The sequence below is a fragment of the Daphnia magna genome, linkage group LG4 (assembly GCF_020631705.1).
Source record: "Daphnia magna isolate NIES linkage group LG4, ASM2063170v1.1, whole genome shotgun sequence".
NCBI lineage: Eukaryota > Metazoa > Arthropoda > Branchiopoda > Diplostraca > Daphniidae > Daphnia > Daphnia magna.
The window spans coordinates 2,521,743-2,546,407 of record NC_059185.1 but is presented as its reverse complement, the minus strand read 5'-3'; the positions used below and the strand labels follow the sequence as shown (position 1 = coordinate 2,546,407).

The following is a 24,665-nucleotide window of genomic DNA, read 5'->3' as shown; positions in this document are numbered from 1 at the left end:
ACTTAGTAGCACACATGTCTTAAAATTTGATTTCTATTTCTTGAATTCTTCTGAAACAGTAACTAAATTTAAGCCATAAACCTAATAAACAGCAAGTGCAATCTAAATGCTTAAAGTGCGTTAAAATAAGAATTAAAATTGGAAAAAACAAAACCCCGGTGAGTAACAAAATCTAATGTGAAATGAGTAGAATGTAAGGATATTGGGATTTCTACGTTCGTCAGTGATAATTAAGGGCAAATTGTGAAGCCAGGAGGCAAGCATAGGAAATTCTCTGCTGGAACGAAAGTGCTGGTGATAATAGTTGAAAGTACCGACCACGAAGTGATGGTTGTTTCTGCCACCAGAACACTCGGCACCAAGTACAAAAATCGCTTCTTGTTTCTCATCTGCATCTCGGACGCGTCCACCAATCGCCTGCCACGTCCTTCCTCTTCCTTAGAAGACATGATTTCACGCGTAATTTCACGTCCGTCGTGGATAAAAGACACTTTCATCGGCTGCTCCGTTGGCATTACTCTAAAAGAGAATTTCAAAAATCAATGAATCCAATCTTTAGTTTTGAAAACAACGTGTGAAACTTACAGTTGCACTTGACTGGGATCGATAGCGAATTGATTATCAAGATCATCTTCCAGTAAATCGGATTCAGCTTGCCTTTTGCGACGACAATTGGGAACGGGAGCGGGCAGCGGTGGACGAAAATTGGCTCGTGGAACGCACGTCCTGAAGGTAATAGCCGTGCACGTAGAAGTAATGGTCAACGTAGCCGTCTTGTACGGGTGGTACTGTTTCGTAAAAAAAAAACGATTTTGCGGCTTATTGCCGAACGTCAAATCTTGTTGTCTATGTCCGTAGTTTTTAACTCTGGGCTCGACGCGCATATCATCAAACTGCTGACTTCTATCTCCGGTATTCATCATCCGATCGGTTGATGCTCTTGGATGTTCCTCATTAACTCGATTCACGATGATGACGGGTGTCGCGTCGGGACCGGAATAGCTGTCGTCATGGTAACGAGGATTGTAGTAATAAGGATATTCGATGGGCTGCTGTTGAGCGAACCGCGTCGAAATCCATGGCAAACGGAACATATTCTGAGCCAGGTATTGCTGGTGGGAAGCAGCGACCAAAATCAACAGAAAAACGGACAACTTCATTTCTAAATTATCAAAGAGACAGAAGAAGTAAATGAGTTAAATCTTGCTATAATTCAAGCAAAATTGGATTTAGATTAACTTGCCTGATGTAGACTGCGGATGGAACAGTTCAACTGTCAACTGATCTCCCTACCGATAGCCCAACGTGCTTTTATAGGTGTTTCGTTATCGTTTAGCTCCTGTTCCACTGGTATAACGAACGAAATTCACCATTTGCCCCTTGTCACGATACACCCGTCAAGGCCAGCGTGAAACAATTGTTGACATATACACACATCCATTTCGTTTAGCGCCTTTCTAAGAAAGAATCAACTCCAATAGCATCGATTCCAGAGCCAAGAAATTTTAAAGGTTTTGCTTTGTCTGCGTGGCTTTGACTCTCTCCATTCAGACATCCAGATGGCCAACTTCATTGTACTTTCTAACGCCTTTTTACGGCGGCCGTGTCCGGTTTATAGGGCCTTACAGGGTTTGTTGAATGCAATCGTAGCTTTGAGATAGATATCAACAGAACTGTAAGAAACACAAAAGGATATTAAATAGAGGAAGCATTAAGACGTTGTACGTCAGAATCGAACAGTCATTACAGAAGAGATTGCGAGTGCCACACCTGCCCTAGGGTGTTGAATGACACAAAATATTACAAGGAATTTTGATAGGTATAAATGGAGTCTCTTATCAGTTGATAACTGTGCCTTAAGCCGACATTGATAAAGGACGGTGCCTACTGTGCAGTGATTTTATAATGGAAACCAGCAAAGATGCCGTGCGTGAATAAACAAATTGCGTTTATACTAATTAAACGATACAACTGCTATTTAAGAAAAATAGATAGCCATTGGGGAAACAGTTGTCGGTAAAAGCAAAAGGTTTCAAGGGCCACATCGTCATTGCAACGAGTGACACAAAAGAAAACGAATGGGGCGGATCTGTCCTAAATCATCACATATCCATTAAGGAAATCGACTGTCAGAGGGCTGGAGAACAATCAACTTGAACCTAAACTGAAAAACAACTAACGTGAACTAACCTTGATGGCCACAATCGCATCGAACTCGACCGAATCCATTTCAAATCTTTTACACGTTTGACGCAGCGTTATTCGTTTGTTTCGTTTTTCTCATTCGTTTCTAAGAAATCAAGGTGGGGTAAGGATTTTTTTACAGCAAAATGCAGTGGAAATGAAACACCCCCTCTAAAACCAAAGACCTAATGAGTGGCGATACATTTGTTGCTATGACGTAAGCTGTAAAGAGGGCAGGGTTAGCATGATTTCATCAACGGAACAAGGCTGGGGCGAGAAAAAAAAACACAGAGAGAAAAATAATGGCGGAAGATTGAACTAGGAATTAAATACTTGTGTGATTGTACTGTTATCGCATCAGAACATTTCAAACAAATTGTTAATTAAGGAAATGATGGTTTCGGCCAAACAGGTAGCCAACAAGAGAAACGATACCGATATAAAGGTGGCTGTTGGGAATAAAAGCGTGAAGGGCATATCATCAAAATGTCGTTAAAGGAAGTTGTTTCTATCAGAAGAACATGTTCGTCCATTTCAACAACTTAACTGGTAATCTCCAAGGAGCTGGCCACTGTTTCTGAACCACACAAAATTCGATCCATTTCTCAATCGAAAATTTGATGATCACCGTTCACTTTGTGCTGGGGGTTGACAACTCGATGGGTCGTTCAACAACTTTGCTGGTGTCAACATGTCTGTAGAATTAGCATATTCTTTTCCCTCGTCGAGTTGCTGTTGACATGGAACATCCATAAACAGGTACTCGGAGCTGATGCATGACTCCATCTGACTGCAAATCGCGTCTTTCAGGTGGCGGAAAGTGGGTCGTTCGTTCGGGTCGGCTTTCCAGCACCTGGTCATCGTTTCACCGAAGAAATTCGGTGCATAAATCGGCCTCTCCATTCGATATCCATTTTGAATTTCTTTGACCAGCAGGTGGCCAATTTCCATTCCTTGAGTTAGAGTTTGCATAACCATCCGCCACAAGATTTTTTAAAAGCGTTGGCTTCGTCCTACCTGGATACGGAACTTTGCCGAGGGAGAACAGTTCCCAGAGAACAACACCAAACGACCAGACATCCGACTGGCTCGAAAAGACACGATCCGTCAGCGATTCAATGGCCATCCATTTAACGGGCAGCAATCCCTGTTAGTGGAAGAGGACGATATAGATCGACGAGCTCTACACGAGCAAACGTAGACAGACCTGGCTCGTTTTCTCGTATTTACCGTCGTAGTACAACCTCTTGGCCATTCCGAAATCAGCCACTTTGACCACCCCATCGTCGGCCAGTAGAACATTACGGGCAGCCAAATCGCCGTGGAGAACCTGAAAATAAAAAAAAAAAAATCGAAAATAAATTTGAAATTCGTGTTAAGTGAGGCTACACAATCAACGTCTTGTAAACCTTTTTGCTAGCCAAGTAATCCATTCCGCTTGCTATCTGAAACGACCACGAGATCAAATCACGTGTGGATATGCAAGGAAGAGCCGCATTTCGTTGATATTGACAGATGGATTCCGGCTCAGTCTCCCAACTGGCAGTCGGATCCGTTGGAAGTAAACCTTATACAAGTGTCAACAGAAGAAAAGTCTTGAAATACTTTAGCAAACTCATTTTCTCTACGAGTTTGAATGTCACATCACACTCACCCAAACAAAACGTTGATGCTGTTGGATCTCTGTCGCAAATTTCATGCAAACTGAATGTATTTTCTGTTTCCTCTTTCTCGCTTTGCGATTGGATGTTTCCAAACTCGTCAACTAGATTGACAAAACTGTCACGGTGACTGGACAAATAGGTTTGCAAGTTGCCGAACCGGCAGTACTCCACAACCACCAACAGCTCTCCTGCTCTCCTACACAATCAAATACGTATAAAGACGAGAAACGTACCGACAAATTCTACGTCCTCATTTTTGTTTCGTATACCTTTGTGCATCTCTTTAGTGCACGCACCCAACAAGTTGACTACGTTCAAATGCGACCCCAAATGGATGAGTATTTTCAATTCCCTGACGAGGGCTTCCAGCGCGGCGGAGTTGATTTGCGACTTGACCATCTTAACGGCCACAGTTCTGGCAGTTCCGTTCGAATTCTTATTCATTCCAACGGCTTTAGCTTTAACTACACGGCCGAAACATCCAACTCCCAGCTGAGTTCCTAGGAATTTTTACGCGTCGCCAATCAAAACTGGTTTTCAATTGCAAAGAACTATCAAACAAAGTAAAACGAACCTAATTTGAGACGGTATCGAGGAATTGATTTGATTGCAAACGAAACTGTTCGAAATACTATGCCTTTACTCGTTTTGCCTTTGCATTGAAGAGTCGTGGGGGTGTCCATGCTAATGTTAAATAACTGCAGCCGGCTTTCGTAATAGATCCAAGTGAATTGAGGTCTCGTAATGTTTTCCGTTGTTATTTCAACACCTGCCATCACAGAAAAATAAAGAGATTCGCAGTTAAAGCTGAGCCAATACTTCGTTAAGGCGGCAAGAAATCACCAATGGCAGACCTTTGGGGGGGCTCAACTCATCGATATCTTGCAGGCTTCCCGTACGAATCAACTGTACGAATCAATTCAAATTTGTCAATTTCAAATATACCTTTGACACCAATCACGAAGATGATCTTCTTATCCGAATGGTCAACAGGTTTGTTCATTGTGCCAAAACAATGGTAATAGCCTGTGTCACCAACGGTAGCCCTCTTTTTCCACAGCCCCTGATGAGAGTCCAGTATCCAGCTCGGATTAGGTCCAGACAAGAGGTTCTATACTTGCCATCAATTACCGCACATTGAACAAAAAGAGTCTTTAAGATTTACTTTTGAATAATCCCATTGAAATTTTTTTTCTTCTTTTGGATGGATATGCCGAGTTAGACGAAGAAGAACTGTAACGTTAGGATGAGTGGGCCGGCATCCGATAAAAAGCGGTTCGCCCGATTCTTGTTTCGTCCGGAACTGCGGGTCATCTTTAATAACAGCATTATTACGATCTGAAAATACGTACATTGGAAAATTTTAATACTGCCGCGAAGGATTCAACGCATCAACCCACCGCAAACGTTAACGTATCGCTTCATTTCGTCTCTATAGATGGCCTTACATCTGAAATAACCCGTGTCGTAGGCTGTGAGGTTTGTCAGAGTCATGGTTGATGTCAAGTGCGTTTCGTTCTTGTCCGCTGTCGTGCTAAAACGCTTGCTAACCTGCGTAGGATCAACAACACCCTAAAAGGCAAACATTTTCAAATACAATTTAATTGTATTTGTATATAGACAAGTTTTACTTCCTCGTTCCGGATGAGATAGGATGGAAACGTCCACGAAATGTTTCTTCTGTAATTTTGACGATCGTATTCGTCTGGATACTTGTATGTGCAGGTTATGATGAGTTGCGAACCGACTTCGATCGTGCGTTCCTCGCCTCCCGGAATCATAAACAGCTGGGCCTCACTTTTGGGAGTCACTTGAAAGATCGAGTAGAATAAAAGCATTCGTAATCCGCACTTGGTTGCACAAGTCATTGAACTGCACATTGCACACAGATGCGTTGCAGACGTTCGTGAAAATCCACACTTAATTTTTGCAAATCGTTTCGGACGTGAAAAGGGAGCAACACATGCGCAAAGTTGTGATTCCGACACAAGTTATTAGCTACTCGTGTGAGATTAAGAAAGGAATGTTTAACACAGGAAAAGGATATTAGGCAATCACGTCGTGAAACAACTGCCGAATTTTGAAGCAAAAGTTAAAAAGCGAGCTGTTTCCTGTTTGGCAATGCAATGCTTTAGGTCGCCATATCCTTATATACAATTCAGTATTGGGTTCTTTGGAATAAAGAATTGTGAGTTTTTGACTTACAAGTGCCGGATCTTTGGCGGATATTGAAAAGCAAAATTCTTTGAATGCCTAATCATGATGCGCCTTTCGTCCAAGTCGGTGATACGTGATCGCAAATGACAACCTTGTAGCACATTTTTTTCGGAAAAAAACAGGAGACCGACAGCTTAGAATGGTTAAACAAATTTGTTTAAAAAATCAGTGTGATTTTATTACCCGATACCACCGTTTCTCCATAATCAAACGCTTTGAGCACTTTTGATGTTTCTCCAGCCTCCATCAGTTGTCTATCGCTTCGATGTGTGATGAGATGCGATAAGACCATCCTGAATCCACATATGAAGAGAAACGTCCAGCAAAAGAATTATGACGTTTAAAGTGAATTTTTTTAAAATTGAAGTGCGTACAAAATGAGGAACAGTTGTGGAGAGTACTTACACCTCTGACCGTATTAAGAGAAAAACGGATGCCACATCTGCTGTTATCCGGTTCAACATCCTCCCTGAAAATCATGAAAAGAAACTATTTTTAGCAAACATTTTACGTTTCAAATGCACGTATGTACAATTGTACATAGAGTACGAAACAAAAAAGGCTTTAGGTCTACCCTTAGTCAGCGTATCGTAAGCTTAAGCTGAATTTACGACTATTTCTAAGCATTTGTCTTCACCTATCAAAACTGAATTTCTTCAGCACGCTCGGCTGAGAACTGATAAAGCCTGAACGCATGGACAAAACCCAATTAAAACGGCTTGCTACTCAAGATCGTTTAATCCTTCATCTTTAAAGATCATCATTATACATGTGTACATACCTGTTCATTAATATTGAAACGTAGATGAATAAACGAGGACGTCAACTATTTGACAGTAGCATCGACGATGTCCGTCGACTTCCCCGTACAAATTGTAAACTCGCTTGTCGGTTGCTGACAAACACCCATCGCAGAACAGTGGGTCTTCTCCGTAGTAGCTGAAAAAACACATATGCCCCATTGGTCTGTGCAGCTCAGATGAAAATTTAATTACGAAACAGCACCTGAGACAAGTAATACGTGACCTTTCTAGTCGTAAGCAAAAGCCCCAGCAAGACTCGCCCGTGTCAGAATGCATACTGACGACAGTGTTGTATTCATTGTCCACCTTGAAATCGAGCTAACCCTTCCCCAAAATTCTATGAAATAGCGTGAGGGTGTGGGGTAGTACCTTTTGCACACGTAACAACTTCCGAGTCTTTCTGTTTTGTGGTCCAGTCCCCTTTTTTTTTTCAATATTTCTGGGGGCAAGGTTGGGCCAATTCCAATGTGACGAGAAACTTCTCGAGAAAATACAATCTGCGCATGTTAGGTCAGCTTTTTTGTTTGTTTCAAACTTGACACAAGAAAATGTTAGTCACGTTAAACGAATATATAGGAACAATACCTGTGGCCCTGTGCCAGTTGCAGCGTGTTTGTGCGTTTCGTGATGTTTGTTTCTTCTCCACGATAGTGCGTCGTGGTTAAACACGAAGATTGCCAATAACAACAAACCGAATAGAAAGCAACAGCCTTTTAAGAGCTTCCACTGACGAATCTTCCACTGATTCCACCAGTCGACACTCATTTCGCACAAAATCGATCCGTTTTTAAAGGGCAGCTCCTTCCCCAACGATGAAAGAAAAGACTTTACGTTAAACGCAGGCAAAGTCGGCCATGTTAATGCCTCTAACAAGTTGCAAACCGACCCAGCGGAGGAAAAACAGTAATTAGAGCTGGGTACGAAGAGCCGCCGCAAAATGCGAGAAATTCTAGCAAAGCTATGATGAAAAGACAGTCACGCCTGACATCCCACATTATTCTCTTGAAATCGCCGTTGGCCATAATAAAAAGCGGAAGCTAAAAATCTGTCCAAGTCTTCTATATAAAGAATATAACCGTCATGTAATGTATTCAACTCTATGGCTATTACGCTTAATAGTAAATTACAAGCAATTTTTTCAAGAATAAATCAAGGAAACATGATTAAGACGAAAGTTAGAAGAAATCCACTTCCAGATCGGCAACTGCGTGAGCGTAGGTCAATGGACAATGAACCCTGGCAATTTGGCTGTACAACTGATCGGATCCAACAAGGATCGGCTCTTTTTTCGACAATTTATTATAAGGGTGAACAGCGTAGCTTTCAAAAATCGGATCGCTGCTGCTCACGTTGGTGAGGAAGAAGCGCTTCCAATCGGCAAATTTGTACGGATACAAATATTTCTTAGGCAACACTTTGATCTCCGGACATAGAAAAAGCGGATACGTCGGTTCCGGTAATTTTTTGCGGCAATATTTCAGCACAACCGACTGTATCATTGCCGGACCCGAATACGCCCATTCTTTCGGATGGTACGAAGAGGTCAGGTAAGTCATCATCTTGCGGATGATTGGATGCCCTTTTTCAAAATGAAATGCGGAGCCAGTCAAAACGCCATCGTCTTCTTCTGGAACAAAATTCCAAAAGATGTCGGCATCCAAAGGTTTGAGAGTAGCCTAACCTCCTCCTATATATTCGTTTAACGTGACTAACATTTTCTTGTGTCAAGTTTGAGACAAACAAAAAAGCTGACCTAACATGCGCAGATTGTATTTTCTCGGGAAGTTTCTCGTCACATTGGAATTGGCCCAACCTTGCCCCCAGAAATATTGAAAAAAAAGGGGACTGGACCACAAAACAGAAAGACTCGGAAGTTGTTACGTGTGCAAAAGGTACTACCCCACACCCTCACGCTATTTCAGAGAATTTTGGGGAAGGGTTAGCTCGATTTCAAGGTGGACAATGAATACAACACTGTCGTCAGTATGCATTCTGACACGGACGAGTCTTGCTGGGGCTTTTGCTTACGACTAGAAAGGTCACGTATTACTTGTCTCAGGTGCTGTTTCGTAATACGCAAATTTTCATCTGAGCTGCACAGAACAATGGGGCATATGTGTTTTTTCAGCTACTGCGGAGAAGACCCACTGTTCTGCGATGGGTGTTTGTCAGCCACCGACAAGCGAGTTTACAATTTGTACGGGGAAGTCGACGGACATCGTCGATGGTACTGTCAAATGGTTGACGTCCTCGTTTATTCATCTACGTTTCAATATCAATGAACAGGTATGTACAAATGTATAATGATAATCTTTAAAGATGAAGGATTAAACGATCTTGAGTAGCAAGCCGTTTTAATTGGGTTTTGTCCATGCGTTCAGGCTTTATCAGTTCTCAGCCAATCAACAAAAACGTCTTCATTTTACAACAACTGGAAGAGAAATACAACAACATTAGATTGGTCAGTATCAATTTGGAGGAATACTTAGCTGGAACAGTACTGGAACATTGGTATCACTGCACCGATTGGAAGATGGGCTCAATTCCAGGTCAACAATTTGAGCAATGGCCTCCGTTTGCTAACGCTCCAAAAGTACGGTGGCTATTATTTCGATCTGGACATCATCTCTGTCCGCCCAGTTACGTTCTATCGCAATTTCGTCGCCGTACAGGATGCCACTAGTTTGAATAACGATGCCATCCATGCAGATTTGAAAAATCCATTCATCGACATGGTCATTCAAGATTTTCTCCTGAATTTCAAGCAAGTGTTTTTGAATTAGTTACGTACACTTTAAAAAATTTAACAGTAAAACCAAATTTTTAAAAAATAGTTCAACAATTTGGGGACATAATGGACCGTCCTTGATTACACGAGCATTACGAAAGTGGTGCAACGTGACGGATATCGAACCGATGGATTACGTCCCCTGTAGAGGTTTCAACGTCCTGCCGACAACATCTTTTCATCCCGTTCACTACGGTCAAATGAAAATTTTATTTGTTCAGCCGTGGGCAAACGAAACCGATGGTCGTCTAACCTGGCTGACGGACAGAATCATCGGAGTCAATATTTGGAATAAATTAAGTAAAAATCAACCGATTTACAAGAACTCGTCGCAAGGCTATATTCAATTGGCTCGAACCCATTGCCCTAATGTTTTTTCTATAGCTCCCAATGTTTTTTAATGACTTATTTCCCTCAACTGCATCTCAGTATTTCGTTCCAGTTTTTTAACAGTTATTAAAATTAGGAACCACATTTTTTAGGGTAGATTTTTTGTTCCAGGCAAAAGGAACAGCCTGAGTGTTGGTACTAGAATGCGCGGTGAGTCGACGAGCTGGGGAAAATTGAAGATCAATGGAAATCCATCACATCGTTGCAGATGTCGTTATACAAGAGATTGGTGGCCTGTGAAAGAGCTGAATAACCCGTGTGAATAAAGTCGTTGCAATCTGCGAAGGCAGTATTTTTGAACAGGTAAGGACGACGATCGACGTGAACGATCTCATCGCGTTTTAGGACGGCACACGAGCGGATGTTCTCTTCTGCCAACGGATTACTCGAATCCCATATGCGGATGCCATTGTTATCATTCCTGTATGAAAGGCAATTTTCTAGATTGAATAATAAAATGATTCTGCATTAATCAATAATTTAAACATTCGCCGAATGACTTTGGTGTAGTTGTGTATCTTCTTTGAATAAATGTTTTTATTGGAATCAAGCAGAATCAAGATTATGATGATAAAATCCAAGACTGGATATTGATTGAGCCAAATCAACTGAGTAACATTTGCCAGTTGGGCCAACAGCTCTGGAACGACTGTTTTGAATTTCTTTTCATAAACTTGGTAGTTGGCTCCATTGTCTTAGGTTATTAGGGAAGAGGCGGACACCAAACTAAGAAACAAAGAATTCAATCGCTATCAACCATTACCTCCGAATAACGTTCGATTTGTCCTCAATTTCTCGAGCCGAACGCGAATCGAGAATGAAAAGATTGTTTTTTCACCTTGTCACAACTACAACAGTTGTCAGTTACACGTTTTTTTCAGCAACCAGCACAAAAACGGTCATTCTTTTGAGTGTTGTTGGGCAAGGACCAGGGTACCTGATTTGCCGTCCTGAAGGTTTCTCGGTTTGCTCTTCAACAAGCACACATGTCTTAAAATTTGATTTCTATTTCTTGAATTCTTCTAAAACAGTAACTAAATTTAAGCCATAAACCTAATAAACAGCAAGTGCAATCTAAATGCTTACAGTGCGTTAATTCCGTTTCCCTTCGTTTACAAATCTTCAAATGCTATTAGGGGAATAACTACCAAATGCAACCCCAACGATGGTCCACTTTGAAATCTTCAATTTCATTTTGCAAATAAGGAAATTGTAATACTGTAATTTCTAGAGCACTGGTACAGCAGCACTAAAATAAGAATTAAAATTGGAAAAAACTAAACCCCGGTGAGTAACAAAATCTAATGTGAAATGAGTAGAATGTAAGGATATTGGGATTTCTACGTTCGTCAGTGATAATTAAGGGCAAATTGTGAAGCCAGGAGGCAAGCATCGGAATGGCACTGCTGGAACGAAAGTGCTGGTGATAATAGTTGAAACTACCGACCACGAAGTGATGGTTGTTCCTGCCACCAGAGCACTCGGCCCAAAGTACAAAAATCGCTTCTTGTTTCTCATCTGCATCTCGGACGCGTCCACCAATCGACTGCCACGTCCTTCCTCTTCCTTAGAAGACATGATTTCACGCGTAATTTCACGTCCGTCGTGGATAAAAGACACTTTCATCGGCTGCTCCGTTGGCATTACTCTAAAAGAGAATTTCAAAAATCAATGAATCCAATCTTTAGTTTTGAAAACAACGTGTGAAACTTACAGTTGCACTTGACTGGGATCGATAGCGAATTGATTATCAAGATCATCTTCCAGTAAATCGGATTCAGCTTGCCTTTTACGACGACAATCGGGAATGGGAAAGGGCAGTGGTGGACGAAAATTGGCTCGTGGAACGCACGTCCTGAAGGTAATAGCCGTGCACGTAGAAGTAATGGTCAACGTAGCCGTCTTGTACGGGTGGTACTGTTTCGTAAAAAAAAAACGATTTTGCGGCTTATTGCCGAACGTCAAATCTTGTTGTCTATGTCCGTAGTTTTTAACTCTGGGCTCGACGCGCATATCATCAAACTGCTGACTCCTATCTCCGGTATTCATCATCCGATCGGTTGATGCTCTTGGATGTTCCTCATTAACTCGATTCACGATGATGACGGGTGTCGCGTCGGGACCGGAATAGCTGTCGTCATGGTAACGAGGATTGTAGTAATAAGGATATTCGATGGGCTGCTGTTGAGCGAACCGCGTCGAAATCCATGGCAAACGGAACATGTTCCGGCCCAGGTATTGCTGGTGGGAAGCAGCGACCAAAATCAACAGGAAAACGGACAACTTCATTTCTAAATTATCAAAGAGACAGAAGAAGTAAATGAGTTAAATCTTGCTATAATTCAAGCAAAATTGGATTTAGATTAACTTGCCTGATGTAGACTGCGGATGGAACAGTTCAACTGTCAACTGATCTCCCTACCGATAGCCCAACGTGCTTTTATAGGTGTTTCGTTATCGTTTAGCTCCTGTTCCACTGGTATAACGAACGAAATTCACCATTTGCCCCTTGTCACGATACACCCGTCAAGGCCAGCGTGAAACAATTGTTGACATATACACACATCCATTTCGTTTAGCGCCTTTCTAAGAAAGAATCAACTCCAATAGCATCGATTCCAGAGCCAAGAAATTTTAAAGGTTTTGCTTTGTCTGCGTGGCTTTGACTCTCTCCATTCAGACATCCAGATGGCCAACTTCATTGTACTTTCTAACGCCTTTTTACGGCGGCCGTGTCCGGTTTATAGGGCCTTACAGGGTTTGTTGAATGCAATCGTAGCTTTGAGATAGATATCAACAGAACTGTAAGAAACACAAAAGGATATTAAATAGAGGAAGCATTAAGACGTTGTACGTCAGAATCGAACAGTCATTACAGAAGAGATTGCGAGTGCCACACCTGCCCTAGGGTGTTGAATGACACAAAATATTACAAGGAATTTTGATAGGTATAAATGGAGTCTCTTATCAGTTGATAACTGTGCCTTAAGCCGACATTGATAAAGGACGGTGCCTACTGTGCAGTGATTTTATAATGGAAACCAGCAAAGATGCCGTGCGTGAATAAACAAATTGCGTTTATACTAATTAAACGATACAACTGCTATTTAAGAAAAATAGATAGCCATTGGGGAAACAGTTGTCGGTAAAAGCAAAAGGTTTCAAGGGCCACATCGTCATTGCAACGAGTGACACAAAAGAAAACGAATGGGGCGGATCTGTCCTAAATCATCACATATCCATTAAGGAAATCGACTGTCAGAGGGCTGGAGAACAATCAACTTGAACCTAAACTGAAAAACAACTAACGTGAACTAACCTTGATGGCCACAATCGCATCGAACTCGACCGAATCCATTTCAAATCTTTTACACGTTTGACGCAGCGTTATTCGTTTGTTTCGTTTTTCTCATTCGTTTCTAAGAAATCAAGGTGGGGTAAGGATTTTTTTACAGCAAAATGCAGTGGAAATGAAACACCCCCTCTAAAACCAAAGACCTAATGAGTGGCGATACATTTGTTGCTATGACGTAAGCTGTAAAGAGGGCAGGGTTAGCATGATTTCATCAACGGAACAAGGCTGGGGCGAGAAAAAAAAACACAGAGAGAAAAATAATGGCGGAAGATTGAACTAGGAATTAAATACTTGTGTGATTGTACTGTTATCGCATCAGAACATTTCAAACAAATTGTTAATTAAGGAAATGATGGTTTCGGCCAAACAGGTAGCCAACAAGAGAAACGATACCGATATAAAGGTGGCTGTTGGGAATAAAAGCGTGAAGGGCATATCATCAAAATGTCGTTAAAGGAAGTTGTTTCTATCAGAAGAACATGTTCGTCCATTTCAACAACTTAACTGGTAATCTCCAAGGAGCTGGCCACTGTTTCTGAACCACACAAAATTCGATCCATTTCTCAATCGAAAATTTGATGATCACCGTTCACTTTGTGCTGGGGGTTGACAACTCGATGGGTCGTTCAACAACTTTGCTGGTGTCAACATGTCTGTAGAATTAGCATATTCTTTTCCCTCGTCGAGTTGCTGTTGACATGGAACATCCATAAACAGGTACTCGGAGCTGATGCATGACTCCATCTGACTGCAAATCGCGTCTTTCAGGTGGCGGAAAGTGGGTCGTTCGTTCGGGTCGGCTTTCCAGCACCTGGTCATCGTTTCACCGAAGAAATTCGGTGCATAAATCGGCCTCTCCATTCGATATCCATTTTGAATTTCTTTGACCAGCAGGTGGCCAATTTCCATTCCTTGAGTTAGAGTTTGCATAACCATCCGCCACAAGATTTTTTAAAAGCGTTGGCTTCGTCCTACCTGGATACGGAACTTTGCCGAGGGAGAACAGTTCCCAGAGAACAACACCAAACGACCAGACATCCGACTGGCTCGAAAAGACACGATCCGTCAGCGATTCAATGGCCATCCATTTAACGGGCAGCAATCCCTGTTAGTGGAAGAGGACGATATAGATCGACGAGCTCTACACGAGCAAACGTAGACAGACCTGGCTCGTTTTCTCGTATTTACCGTCGTAGTACAACCTCTTGGCCATTCCAAAATCAGCCACTTTGACCACCCCAGCGTCGGCCAGTAGAACATTGCGGGCAGCCAAATCGCCATGTAGGACCTACAAATTCAAGAAAGGTCGAGTCACGACGATTCGTGTTGAGTGGGGCTACACAATCAACAAATGTAGTTGACCTTTTTGCTAGCCAAGTAATCCATTCCGCTTGCTATCTGAAACGACCACGAGATCAAATCGCGTGTGGTTATGCAAGGAAGAGCCGCATCTCGTTGATATTGGCAGATGGATTCCAGCCCAGTTTCACCACTGCCAGTCGGATCCGTTGGAAGTAAATCTTTTGCAAGTTGTCAACAGAAAACGTCTTGAAATACTTAAGCAAACTGGTTGTTCTCTTCGAATTTGAATTTCACACACTCACCCAAACAAAACGTCGAGGCTGTTGGATCTCTGTCACACATTTCTTGCAAATTTAATGCGTTTTCTTTTCCCTCCGTCTCGCTTTGAGATCTCATGTTGCCAAATTCGTCTACTAAATTGACAAAACTGCCACGGTGGCTGGACAAATAGGTTTGCAAGTTACCAAACCGACAGTACTCCACAATCACCAACAGCTCTCCTACACAATTGAAAGACGTGACGACGAAAAACGTGTGCAGAACATTCCACGTGCTCATGTGCGCGTGTTTTGTTTCGTACCTTTGTGCATCTCTTTAGTGCACGCACCCAACAAGTTGACTACGTTCAAATGCGACCCCAAATGGATGAGTATTTTCAATTCCCTGACGAGGGCTTCCAGCGCGGCGGAGTTGATTTGCGACTTGACCATCTTAACGGCCACAGTTCTGGCAGTTCCGTTCGAATTCTTATTCATTCCAACGGCTTTAGCTTTAACCACACGGCCGAAACATCCAACTCCCAGCTGAATTCCTGGAAATTTTTACGCGTCGCCAATCAAAACTGCTTTGCAATTGGAAAGAACTATCAAACAAAGTAAAACGAACCTAATTTGAGACGGTATCGGGGAAATTCCCATCGTTGGTCGTAAGGTAACATTTCGATTTGATCTTCCATTGGCAAAAGCGGGTCGATTCCACTAAGATTGCCTTCAAGGAATCTTTTTAATGCTCCAGGATACACTTGAAGTTTCTTCTGATTTGCATTCGGCCGATCCAATCGAGAAACCACAGTATAATTTAGCGAAATTGGGCTTCATTGCACATCTTCTGCTCACCTGATCGGCGTAGAGTTTAATGCTGCCGGCAATTCCAACGGCAATTAATAGAACAAGAGCTATAGAAAAACCTAGGACGATCCTTGTTCGACTATCAGTTTCTTCATCGCTCTTGGCAAATGTCTGCTCGTAGAAAATGGGTGAGACGGTGAAATTGCGATATTTAACCTCTCCTCGCTTGTTTTTCCATTGACAAGCGTAGGCACCTCCTTCGCCAGCCGTCCCTCGAAGAGGCAACACTGACATACTACCCAATGAGTAAACTTGACCGGAATACTCTTGGTCATCCTAACATTGAATTTTGCGAAACATTCAACAACGAGATGAGAGAAATGTGGTCAAATGAAGGACGAACCTTGAGCCATTGAACGCGATCCGCGTGTGACGGTATGCTGCAAGTTAAATTCTTTGGTCTTTCCTTCTCCAATTGAACTGGTAGATTGACCAAATTCTGAGAGCTACAGCCGTGTATAAACAAGTAATTAAATCCAGCTTACCTTTGATTGCAAACGAAGCTGTTCGAAATACTATGCCTTTACTCGTTTTGCCTTTGCATTGAAGAGTCGTGGGGGTGTCCAGGCTAATGTTAAATAACTGCAGCCGGCTTTCGTAATAGATCCAAGTGAATTGAGGTCTCGTAATGTTTTCCGTTGTTATTTCAACACCTGCCATCACAGAAAAATAAAGAGATTCGCAGTTAGAGCTGAGTCAATACTTCGTTAAGGCGGCAAGAAATCACCGATGCCAGACCTTTGGGAGGGCTCAACTCATCGATATATTGCATGCCTCCCGTATTCTTGTTCCGGACAATCCACTCTGGTGGCGAGGAGAATTCGAGATTGGCATAAGTGTGACAAACCAACGTGACATTGCTTCCTTCCAGCGGATCGTCAGTTCCATCAAGTCTTTCCAACTCCACTCCTATTAAAGCGTTACGGTGGTTGGAAGAAGCAGGTGCGAATCAATTCAAATTGCCAACGTCAAATACCTCGGACACCAATCACGAAGATGATCCTCTTATCCAAACGGCTAACAGGTTCGCCCATTGCGCCAAAACAATAGTAATAGCCCGTGTCACCAACGGTCGCCCGCTTTTTCCTCAGTCCCTTGTGAGAGTCCAGCGTCCAGCTCGGATTAGGTCCAGATAAAAGATTCTAATACAGTTCATCATTGCAATTTAAAAAGAAAAATATGTTTCTTTGTTTGTCTTTTTCCCCTCAAGATTTACTTTTGAATAATCCCATTGGTAATTGTTCTCTTCTTTTGGATGGATATGCCGAGTTAGACGAAGAAGAACGACTGTAACGTTAGGATGAGTGGGCCGGCATCCAATAAGAAGCGGTTCGCCCGATTCTTGTTTGGTCCGGAATTGCGGGTCATCTTTGATAACGGCATTATTACGATCTGAAATCATACATACATTGAAAAAAAACGTTAAAACTGCCGCGAAGTATTCAACGCGTCCGACACTGTATAGAAGACAACCCACCGTAAACGTAGACGTATTGCTTAATTTCGTCTCTATAAATGGCCTTACAACTGAAATAGCCCGTGTCGTAGGCTGTCACGTTTGTTAGAGTCATGGTTGATGTCAAGTGCGTTTCGTTCTTGTCCGCTGTCGCGCTAAACCTAACCTGCGTAGGCTCAACAACACCCTGTACAATTTCAAAGGCAATTCATAAACATTTCAAATACAAATTCAGTGTGTGTTTGTAAACATGTTTTATACTTCCTCGTTCCTGACGAGATAGTACGGAAACGTCCATGAAATGTTTCTCCTGTAATTTAGTCGGTCGTGTTCGTCTGGATACTTGTAAGTGCAGGTTATGATGAGATGCGAGCCGACATCGATCGTGCGTTCCTCGCCTCCCGGAATCATAAACAGCTGAGCGTCACTTTTGGGAGTCGCTTGAAAGATCAAGTAGAATAAAAGCATCCGTAATCCGCACTGGACGACACAAGCAATTGAACTGCACATTGCACACAAAATGCCACGATTTTTTTTGGCTACGTCGTTCGTGAAAATCAACACTTGAATTTTACAAATCTAGAACGTTTCCGACGTGAAACAAAAGGGAACATCACATGCGTAACGCTTTGATTCTGACTTGAGGTATTAATCGCGTGAGATTGAGAAGCAATGTCGTATACAACAGGAAAAGGATATTAGGCAATCACGTCGTGAAACAACTGCCGAATTTTGTAGCGAAGTTTAGAAGCGAGCTGTTTCCTGTTTGGCAATGCAACCCTTTAGGTCGCCCATATCCTTTAGAACTCGGTATTGGCTTCATTGGAATAAGCATTGTGAGATTTTAACTTACAAGTTCCGGATTTTCGGCGGATATTGACAAACTAAAATTCTTTGAATGACTAACCGTGGCGCGTCCTTTATCCAAGTTGATGATACACACACGACAACCTCGTAGCGCATTTTCGGAAAACAATAGGAGAAAGCAGACAGCCTAAAATAGTTAAACCCTTTGTTTGAATGGTGTGTGATGCTATTACCAGAGCCCACCATTCCACCGTAATCAAACGCTTGTGCACTTTTGATCTTCCTCCAGTCTCCAGCAGTTGTCCATTGCTTCAACGGGCAAGTCCATCCTGCATCCAAATGTGAAGAGAAACGTCCAGCGAAAGAATTAAAACGCAATAAAGTGAATTTATTACTTGATTTGCATACACAAAATGAGAAACAATTGCGTCGCTGACCGCATTAAGGAAAATGGATGCCACATCAGCTGTTACTCGGGTCAACATCCTCCCTGACAATCACGAAAAGAAACTATTTTTAGCAGACATCTTATACGCTCAGGTGCACAGTACGAAACAAAAAGGCTTTACCTTTGGTCATCGTACCGTAAACTCGTTCTGAATTTACGACTATTTCTAACGCATTTGTCTTCACCTATCAAAACTGAACTTGTTTAGCACGCTCGGCTGAAACCTGATGACGGACAAAACCCAATTAAAAAAAGGTTTGCTATTCAACATCATTCAAGTCCTTCGTCTCACATGCATCATTACATTTGTACATACCTGTTCATTAATGCTGAAACGTAGATGAATAAACGAGGACGTCCACACCGTTTGACAGTTAGCATCGACGATGTCCAAGGACTCGCTTGTCGTTCGGCAAGAAACGGCCATCACAGAACAGTGGGTCTTCTTCGCAGTAACTCAAAAAAACAGAAATCTGTTCATCTCAGATGAAATTTGCATATTACGAATGTCACCTGAGACAAGTAATACGCCACCTTTTTTTAAAAGTCGTAATTGAAATGAGCAGCAGACCTCCTTCGTGTCCGAATGCGTACTGACGACACGGTTGTATTGATTTTCCATCTTAAAGTCATGCAAACCCTTCCCGCACCATCCCCTAAAACAGCGCGAAGGTGTGGAGTACCTTTTGCGCACGTCACAATGAAATTCCGGGTCCTTTTTGTTTTGTGGTCCAACCTCTTTTTCCAAATACTTCGAGGGAGGGCTAACATTTCCAATGTCACGAGAAACGTCTCGATAAAATAGATCCGCGCATATTAGGTCAGTTTTTCGGTTTGTTTCACAATCGACACAAGAGGAAGGTTAGAGTCCCTTTAAGCCAATATCGGAACAATTTCACGATGATTTCAGAAGGGTGGGATGATGCGCAACGGCCGACAACCTTTTCTGGTGCGGACTCACACAAATTCCGAGAAAGACGAAGACACGTGGTATAGAATCTTCGTAATTATTCACAAATCCAGGATGGAAATTGTGTTATTTAGGCATCGGTTCGCTTGATAAAACGAGAAAGAAAACGAAATTCTACCTCACGCTGCCATCCATTGGCAGCAATTTACGATCGTTCCCAACAGCGTGTTGTGCTGGATGTTACAGTGGTACTTTATTAGCACGCTCAAGTGACGATTGATGAGACGCCTATTAATTATCCGACGTCACGTGAACGTGACTGTTGTTTGGCCACTCCGCAAGCAGGTCATCATCCGCCGTGAACAAGTTTGCCATACGGATGTGTGCTTATATAAAAACGGCCGTCCTTCGTCTGCGTTTGTATCGCAGCATTTCCGCAGTCGGGATCTCCTCTACCCAAATCTCATCTAGAATTATCAAAAAAATTCATTTCGTTTTTCCTAAGGTACACACCGAAAACGAATTATGCAAATAGGTTGACTTTTTAAATAATATTTCATTTCACCTATTATTTTAAAATTACAGATGGTCAAATTCGCATTGGTTTTGCTGTTGGGCCTTGTGGCAATCTCCAATCAACAGTTTTATCAGCAACCAGCAAGCGAAAGGTTGCTTTGGTTGTTGTCTTATTACCCACCACAAGCAGCATTCAATACCTACAATTATCAACATGATCATAATCACGATATGGGAGATGGCAGGGCGTCCACATTTCCTAACTCTTTGTCACATTCACTAACCATTCCAACCTATTCACAAGTAATAACTATTAATAATTCAAATCAGAAATGACACCTGTTGATTAATTACGTACTTTTTTAGGATAAACAACCGTATTCGAATGCCATTGAAAATGCAAACAACATGGACGAAGATCAGTTTCCAGATGTTCAATCACGAGGCAAGTTTGGCGTGAGTCGTTATCGGCCTTGGTTTTTGCAACATCAGACACCGCAATACAATCCGCGAATCGTCATCAACTTGGCCAGTCGAACCAATCTTCTCAATAAAGTGAAAACGGTTACATTCACGTTCACATCGTCTGTGACGTTCACCAGCGTGCAATCGTGCATTCCGAGCACCGAGTTTTCTCCCGGTTCGGCAGGCGTCACTTGTCGTAAGCGACGCGGGGTTTTAGAGTCGTCACATTCTAAATTAGAAACTAGTCAGTTTGCCATCGCTCCATCAGACGTGCAACGGTAAGTACAAAGACATTCAATGGTTGAAGAGGTTCACGAAAATCATTTGAATTTTCGTATAGAGTGGAGCAAACTGTTCTAACGTCGCAAGATCCAACTGCAGGAAACGGACCATTGGCCAACGATGCGGCAGCGAATCACGGCGTTGTTTCTTCGAAAGACGAAGACACTCTGGATGAGTTATCGAACGTTGTTACACTAAAGCCGGTGGGCTATTTAAGAGATAAAAGATTTTTTTTTCATCTGGTGACGACGACGACAGCCATCAGCTACACGTTCCTGTCGACAACAGTCACGAAAACAGTTAACTTGTTGAGCCCAATGCCTGCTCCGATAGGACAGCTAGTTTGTCTTCCGCAGGGTTACGCTGTCTGCCCTTATCTTGGCACATTGCTTCCACGCTAAGCTCAACCAGTTTTCAAAATAATATTATCCTCTACATTTGATGTTATTTTGAAAGACATTCAAGTTCTGTTTTGCATCGTTGTTTGTCTCGCATACGTCGTCGAATCTGATTGACACCTTCATGCAGCTTTATCCTTCGGTTTGAATTCTTTGCAATCATATTATTTAGGTTAATGTATCCGATAAAATGATTCATTACAAAACTGCAAACGAATCGAATCTAATATTTGAACGATTACTTTGAAATTGATTGGACAGTTGACCCTACAACGTAATTCAGAGGAAGGCTTAAAAAAACATGTTTTCTGTCTGATTATAAAGCTGATATTGTTCAAGAAAAAACGCAAAGTCAGTTGAAAAAGAATACCAACCAGCCATATCCTGTCAGTTATTAGTTTTTGATTACTATAGTTTAGTTTCCCCGCAACGCAAAGATGATGAAACTATATATTTCAAGTTTCTCAAAGTATCAATTAACTAATAACGGGCTGAAGCCTTTGCGTTTCTTTTACCTTCTGCCGAAATGTGCTTTAAAAATTAAGAGCGGAAGGAGTGAGAAAGGGGAAACACCTGCTGCAATTGTGTAGGGTATAAAAACGGCCAATTTAAGGTGAACCGCGGATGGTTGAAAAACAATGAATGCGAACGGAAGAACCATTCACAAGTTGTTGTTGAATTCTAGCCATCCGATCTGGGGAAAACACGTCTAATTCATAACGAATGACGAGGATTTTCTTTAAAAAACCCACGATAATACGCTCGTTACCACCACGTCAATGACACACATAAACTAAGCTAACAACAGTAATAGCTGCGCAAGGATTGACAGCAGACGTTCGTGTAGAATGAACCTCCAAAGTTCATCGGCCGTCGGGGAACTTGACAAAGAACGAATTAAAATTTGAATGACGTCGTCATCGGATTGTTAAATATTAGACAGTTAAAGCGTCTTGAGTAGCTATTGCATTATTACTCACAAGTGAGCATTAACACGTTAGGAGAAATACGTTAATTACCCCTCTATCCCGTCAATTAGAACGAAGGTAAATGCATAACAGTAAAGCATCACTGAAGAGCAGAGGGAGCTGTTAAACGGTCGGTAGGATGTATATATAAGTCATCACGCAGCTCATTCCGGCTGTAGTGTGATCCATTGACTTCCGCAGCAAAGGAAAGCAGGAAACGAATTCCATATACGGTGAGGTATAGGCCTACTGAATAATTTTTAAATTTGAATTGTTTTTAAGTAAAGCTAATGGCCCTGGAGTCGAAATCAAATAATGCTTCCTTGTACGATAAAATCTAGATGGAATTTACCTTCATTTTGTTATCAGCCCTTGTGGCCGTCACCCAACAGTAATTCCGTCAGCATCCGGACGAAGGAATGTTTTGGTTGGCATCTTATTATTCACCGCCATCAGCCACAATCAACCCCTATTTAACTTCCAACTACAATAACGACGAGCTTGTTGTAATGCCCTTCTTTCGTCAACTGCCAGTAAGAATCGAATTTCACATCTCATCATAAAAAATTGGTTTTAATTTCACCTGATTAATTGTTGAAGAGGGACGATCCGGATGTGGAAGAGATCTTTGGAGGCACCCAACTAAGAAATAAAGAAATGAATCGCTACCAACCCATTCCTCAGGATAAGGCTCGACTTGTCGTTAATTTCTCGAGCCGATCTTATTTGTTGAATAAAGTGAAGACGATTAGTTTCACGATAACGTCATCAGTGACTTTGACCAAAGTAGAATCATGCATTCCAAGTCACCAGTTTTCTGCCAGTTTTGCTAGCGTCACTTGCCGTCGCAAGCGAGGCGGAATTGCGGAATTACCCGTCACCAATTGGAAAGACATTCAATTAGCCATCCAGCCAACTAATGTACAGCCGTAAGTATTAACACTTCCTAGTTGATTTTAACAGTTTTTAATTCAATATTTCGTTCTAGAGTCGAACCGACGATTATTTACGCGTTGAATCCGCCGACAGGGAGCGTGGAACTTCCACTAATCCGTTCGTCCAAAGACGAGCACCTTCTGAACGAGAAGCAGAGCTCACCAGTAATGCCACCATCACAACAAGCGAGAATGAAGAGATTGTTGTTTCACTTTGTCGCAACTACGACAGTTGTCAGTTACACGTTTTTCTCGGCAACCAGCACAAAAACGGTTAGTCTCTTGAGTGTTGCTGACCAAGGACCAGGGTTCTTGATTTGCCGTCCAGAGGGTTACTCTGTATGCTCTTAACAAGTGCCTGAACAACCGATACAGGCCACTTACTCCGGCTTTTACAAGCAACTGATTAATGCACGTGTCTTAAAACTTGACAGTTGTTCTTTTTTGTTATGGTTTTTTGCTTCTAAAATTCTAATTCAATTCAAACTACAAACATAATAAACAGCAAGTGCAATCTTAAAACTTACAGTGTGTTCCATTCCGGTTCCCTTTTGTTTGCACATCTTCAAGTGATATTAGGGCAATCCCAACGATGTTCCACTTTGAAAACTTCAATTTCATTTTGCAATTAAGGAAATGTATAATTCGTTTTTTTTTCTTTCTTCTCAGTCGTTTCTAAGAATCCAGGGTGGGGTAAGGATTTTTTAAAAAGAAAACTGGAGTGGGCATGAAACTCCCCTTTTCAAAAACAAAAGACCTAGTGAGTGTAGTGATACATTTACTGCTATGACGTAAGGTGTAAAAAGGGCAGGGTTAGTACGAATTCATTACCGGGACGAGTCTGGGCGGGGATTTAAAAAAAAATAATAATTAGTAGAAAATATTGGCGGCAGATTTGAAATTGAATACGTGCACAACATAATTTTAAAATTATGCGATTCGCTATGAATTGCAAAGGAAATCTGAGACGATCAGTCATCGTAGAGATGGCATGACAACAATCACGACACTTGGCGATTGGACCTTTAGCACATCGTTTCAAAGAAATTAAGAATTAAGGAAAAGATGGTTTCAGCCAAACAGGTAGTCAACAAGAGAAACGATCGTCGTATCGATATAGAGGTGGGCCATTGGGAATCAAAGGGTGAATGGCATGTCATTAAACTGTCGTTAAAGAAAGTGGTTTCTAACTGAAGAAAACCGCCCATTCAGCAACTGATCTCCAAGGAGCTGACCCTCAGTTCTGAACTACACAAAATTCGATCCATTTTTCCAGTCAACCACTTGATGACAAGCGATCGTTCAACTGGAACAACAAACGACAGAAATATAGTTGGACAAGTACGGTTGTTCTCCTTTGAACGAATTCCAAGAATTCATTGACTTGAAGGGAATATGGTAAAGACATGGGGTCAATATAAACAAAAATAATCAAAAATCCGAATGGAGGTTTTGGTTACCCCTACACCTTGGTAGAGGTAAGGTAGAGTTAGCACGATTGCCAACAAACAAAAAAGTAATGGAGATTTTTGTTGAGGCCATTCAAGTTCAAAAGTAGACGAGCATGTAACGACTTTGGAATAGCAAAATAGCCTTGTAATTCTTCTGCAGGCTACAAAATTAAAGGCGCCTCCATATGTCGGTTTCGAA

At 41.9% G+C, this 24,665-nt stretch overlaps 7 protein-coding genes and 1 pseudogene across 21 annotated transcripts; 3 read left to right on the top strand and 5 right to left on the bottom strand.

Annotated features, from left to right (window-relative positions):
• Positions 1-15: 15 nt before the first annotated feature.
• Positions 16-2,790, bottom strand: LOC116920979. Its single transcript, XM_045172935.1, has 4 exons — positions 2,191-2,790; positions 1,244-1,673; positions 586-1,162; positions 16-519 (listed from the first exon to the last, which is right to left on the bottom strand). The coding sequence occupies exons 3-4, from the start codon at positions 1,158-1,160 to the stop codon at positions 231-233; spliced, it is 864 nt and encodes a 287-aa protein (XP_045028870.1). The 5' UTR covers positions 1,161-1,162; positions 1,244-1,673; positions 2,191-2,790; the 3' UTR covers positions 16-230.
• Positions 2,504-7,260, bottom strand: LOC116920944 (vascular endothelial growth factor receptor 1). 2 transcript variants are annotated; one of them, XM_032927128.2, is made up of 16 exons: positions 7,071-7,260; positions 6,847-7,004; positions 6,471-6,534; positions 6,249-6,358; positions 6,054-6,156; positions 5,480-5,658; positions 5,249-5,420; positions 5,014-5,186; positions 4,794-4,959; positions 4,423-4,617; positions 4,118-4,348; positions 3,839-4,036; positions 3,594-3,751; positions 3,392-3,514; positions 3,202-3,331; positions 2,504-3,137 (listed from the first exon to the last, which is right to left on the bottom strand). In XM_032927128.2, exons 6-16 carry the CDS (start codon positions 5,627-5,629, stop codon positions 2,809-2,811), a joined length of 2,025 nt encoding a protein of 674 aa, XP_032783019.1. In that variant the 5' UTR covers positions 5,630-5,658; positions 6,054-6,156; positions 6,249-6,358; positions 6,471-6,534; positions 6,847-7,004; positions 7,071-7,260; the 3' UTR covers positions 2,504-2,808. The 2 variants fall into 2 exon arrangements, with proteins under 2 accessions (XP_032783019.1, XP_032783017.1); XM_032927126.2 differs by lacking the exons at positions 6,054-6,156; positions 6,249-6,358; positions 6,471-6,534; positions 6,847-7,004; positions 7,071-7,260 and having other exon boundaries at positions 5,480-5,989.
• A 783-nt stretch (positions 7,261-8,043) lies between these two features.
• Positions 8,044-8,859, bottom strand: LOC116920077 (lactosylceramide 4-alpha-galactosyltransferase-like). The gene is made up of 2 exons (XM_032926138.2): positions 8,839-8,859; positions 8,044-8,544 (listed from the first exon to the last, which is right to left on the bottom strand). Exons 1-2 carry the CDS (start codon positions 8,857-8,859, stop codon positions 8,044-8,046), a joined length of 522 nt encoding a protein of 173 aa, XP_032782029.2.
• A 166-nt stretch (positions 8,860-9,025) lies between these two features.
• Positions 9,026-10,542, top strand: LOC116920078 (annotated as a pseudogene).
• Positions 10,543-11,252: 710 nt separating this feature from the next.
• LOC116935007 lies at positions 11,253-13,531 on the bottom strand. Its single transcript, XM_045172934.1, has 4 exons — positions 13,366-13,531; positions 12,419-12,848; positions 11,761-12,337; positions 11,253-11,694 (listed from the first exon to the last, which is right to left on the bottom strand). The coding sequence occupies exons 3-4, from the start codon at positions 12,333-12,335 to the stop codon at positions 11,406-11,408; spliced, it is 864 nt and encodes a 287-aa protein (XP_045028869.1). The 5' UTR covers positions 12,336-12,337; positions 12,419-12,848; positions 13,366-13,531; the 3' UTR covers positions 11,253-11,405.
• A 147-nt stretch (positions 13,532-13,678) lies between these two features.
• On the bottom strand, positions 13,679-19,145 carry LOC116920942 (vascular endothelial growth factor receptor 1). 13 transcript variants are annotated; one of them, XM_045172920.1, is made up of 20 exons: positions 18,858-19,145; positions 18,663-18,765; positions 18,489-18,583; positions 18,327-18,422; positions 18,140-18,237; positions 17,548-18,066; positions 17,308-17,473; positions 17,047-17,222; positions 16,807-16,972; positions 16,569-16,739; positions 16,316-16,483; positions 16,174-16,250; positions 15,819-16,106; positions 15,589-15,736; positions 15,284-15,514; positions 15,006-15,203; positions 14,764-14,921; positions 14,567-14,689; positions 14,377-14,506; positions 13,679-14,312 (listed from the first exon to the last, which is right to left on the bottom strand). In XM_045172920.1, exons 6-20 carry the CDS (start codon positions 17,794-17,796, stop codon positions 13,984-13,986), a joined length of 2,778 nt encoding a protein of 925 aa, XP_045028855.1. In that variant the 5' UTR covers positions 17,797-18,066; positions 18,140-18,237; positions 18,327-18,422; positions 18,489-18,583; positions 18,663-18,765; positions 18,858-19,145; the 3' UTR covers positions 13,679-13,983. The 13 variants fall into 13 exon arrangements, with proteins under 13 accessions (XP_045028855.1, XP_045028859.1, XP_045028860.1 ...); XM_045172924.1 differs by having other exon boundaries at positions 17,548-17,726; positions 18,194-18,237; XM_045172925.1 differs by having other exon boundaries at positions 17,548-17,726; positions 18,194-18,280; positions 18,337-18,422.
• Positions 19,146-19,756: 611 nt separating this feature from the next.
• On the top strand, positions 19,757-21,329 carry LOC116920955. The gene is made up of 4 exons (XM_032927141.2): positions 19,757-19,956; positions 20,037-20,270; positions 20,334-20,710; positions 20,773-21,329. The coding sequence occupies exons 1-4, from the start codon at positions 19,831-19,833 to the stop codon at positions 21,113-21,115; spliced, it is 1,080 nt and encodes a 359-aa protein (XP_032783032.1). The 5' UTR covers positions 19,757-19,830; the 3' UTR covers positions 21,116-21,329.
• A 919-nt stretch (positions 21,330-22,248) lies between these two features.
• Positions 22,249-23,537, top strand: LOC116920975. 2 transcript variants are annotated; one of them, XM_032927167.2, is made up of 4 exons: positions 22,249-22,318; positions 22,422-22,613; positions 22,681-23,009; positions 23,069-23,537. In XM_032927167.2, exons 2-4 carry the CDS (start codon positions 22,500-22,502, stop codon positions 23,364-23,366), a joined length of 741 nt encoding a protein of 246 aa, XP_032783058.2. In that variant the 5' UTR covers positions 22,249-22,318; positions 22,422-22,499; the 3' UTR covers positions 23,367-23,537. The 2 variants fall into 2 exon arrangements, with proteins under 2 accessions (XP_032783058.2, XP_045028871.1); XM_045172936.1 differs by having other exon boundaries at positions 22,263-22,313.
• The last annotated feature ends 1,128 nt before the right edge of the window (positions 23,538-24,665 follow it).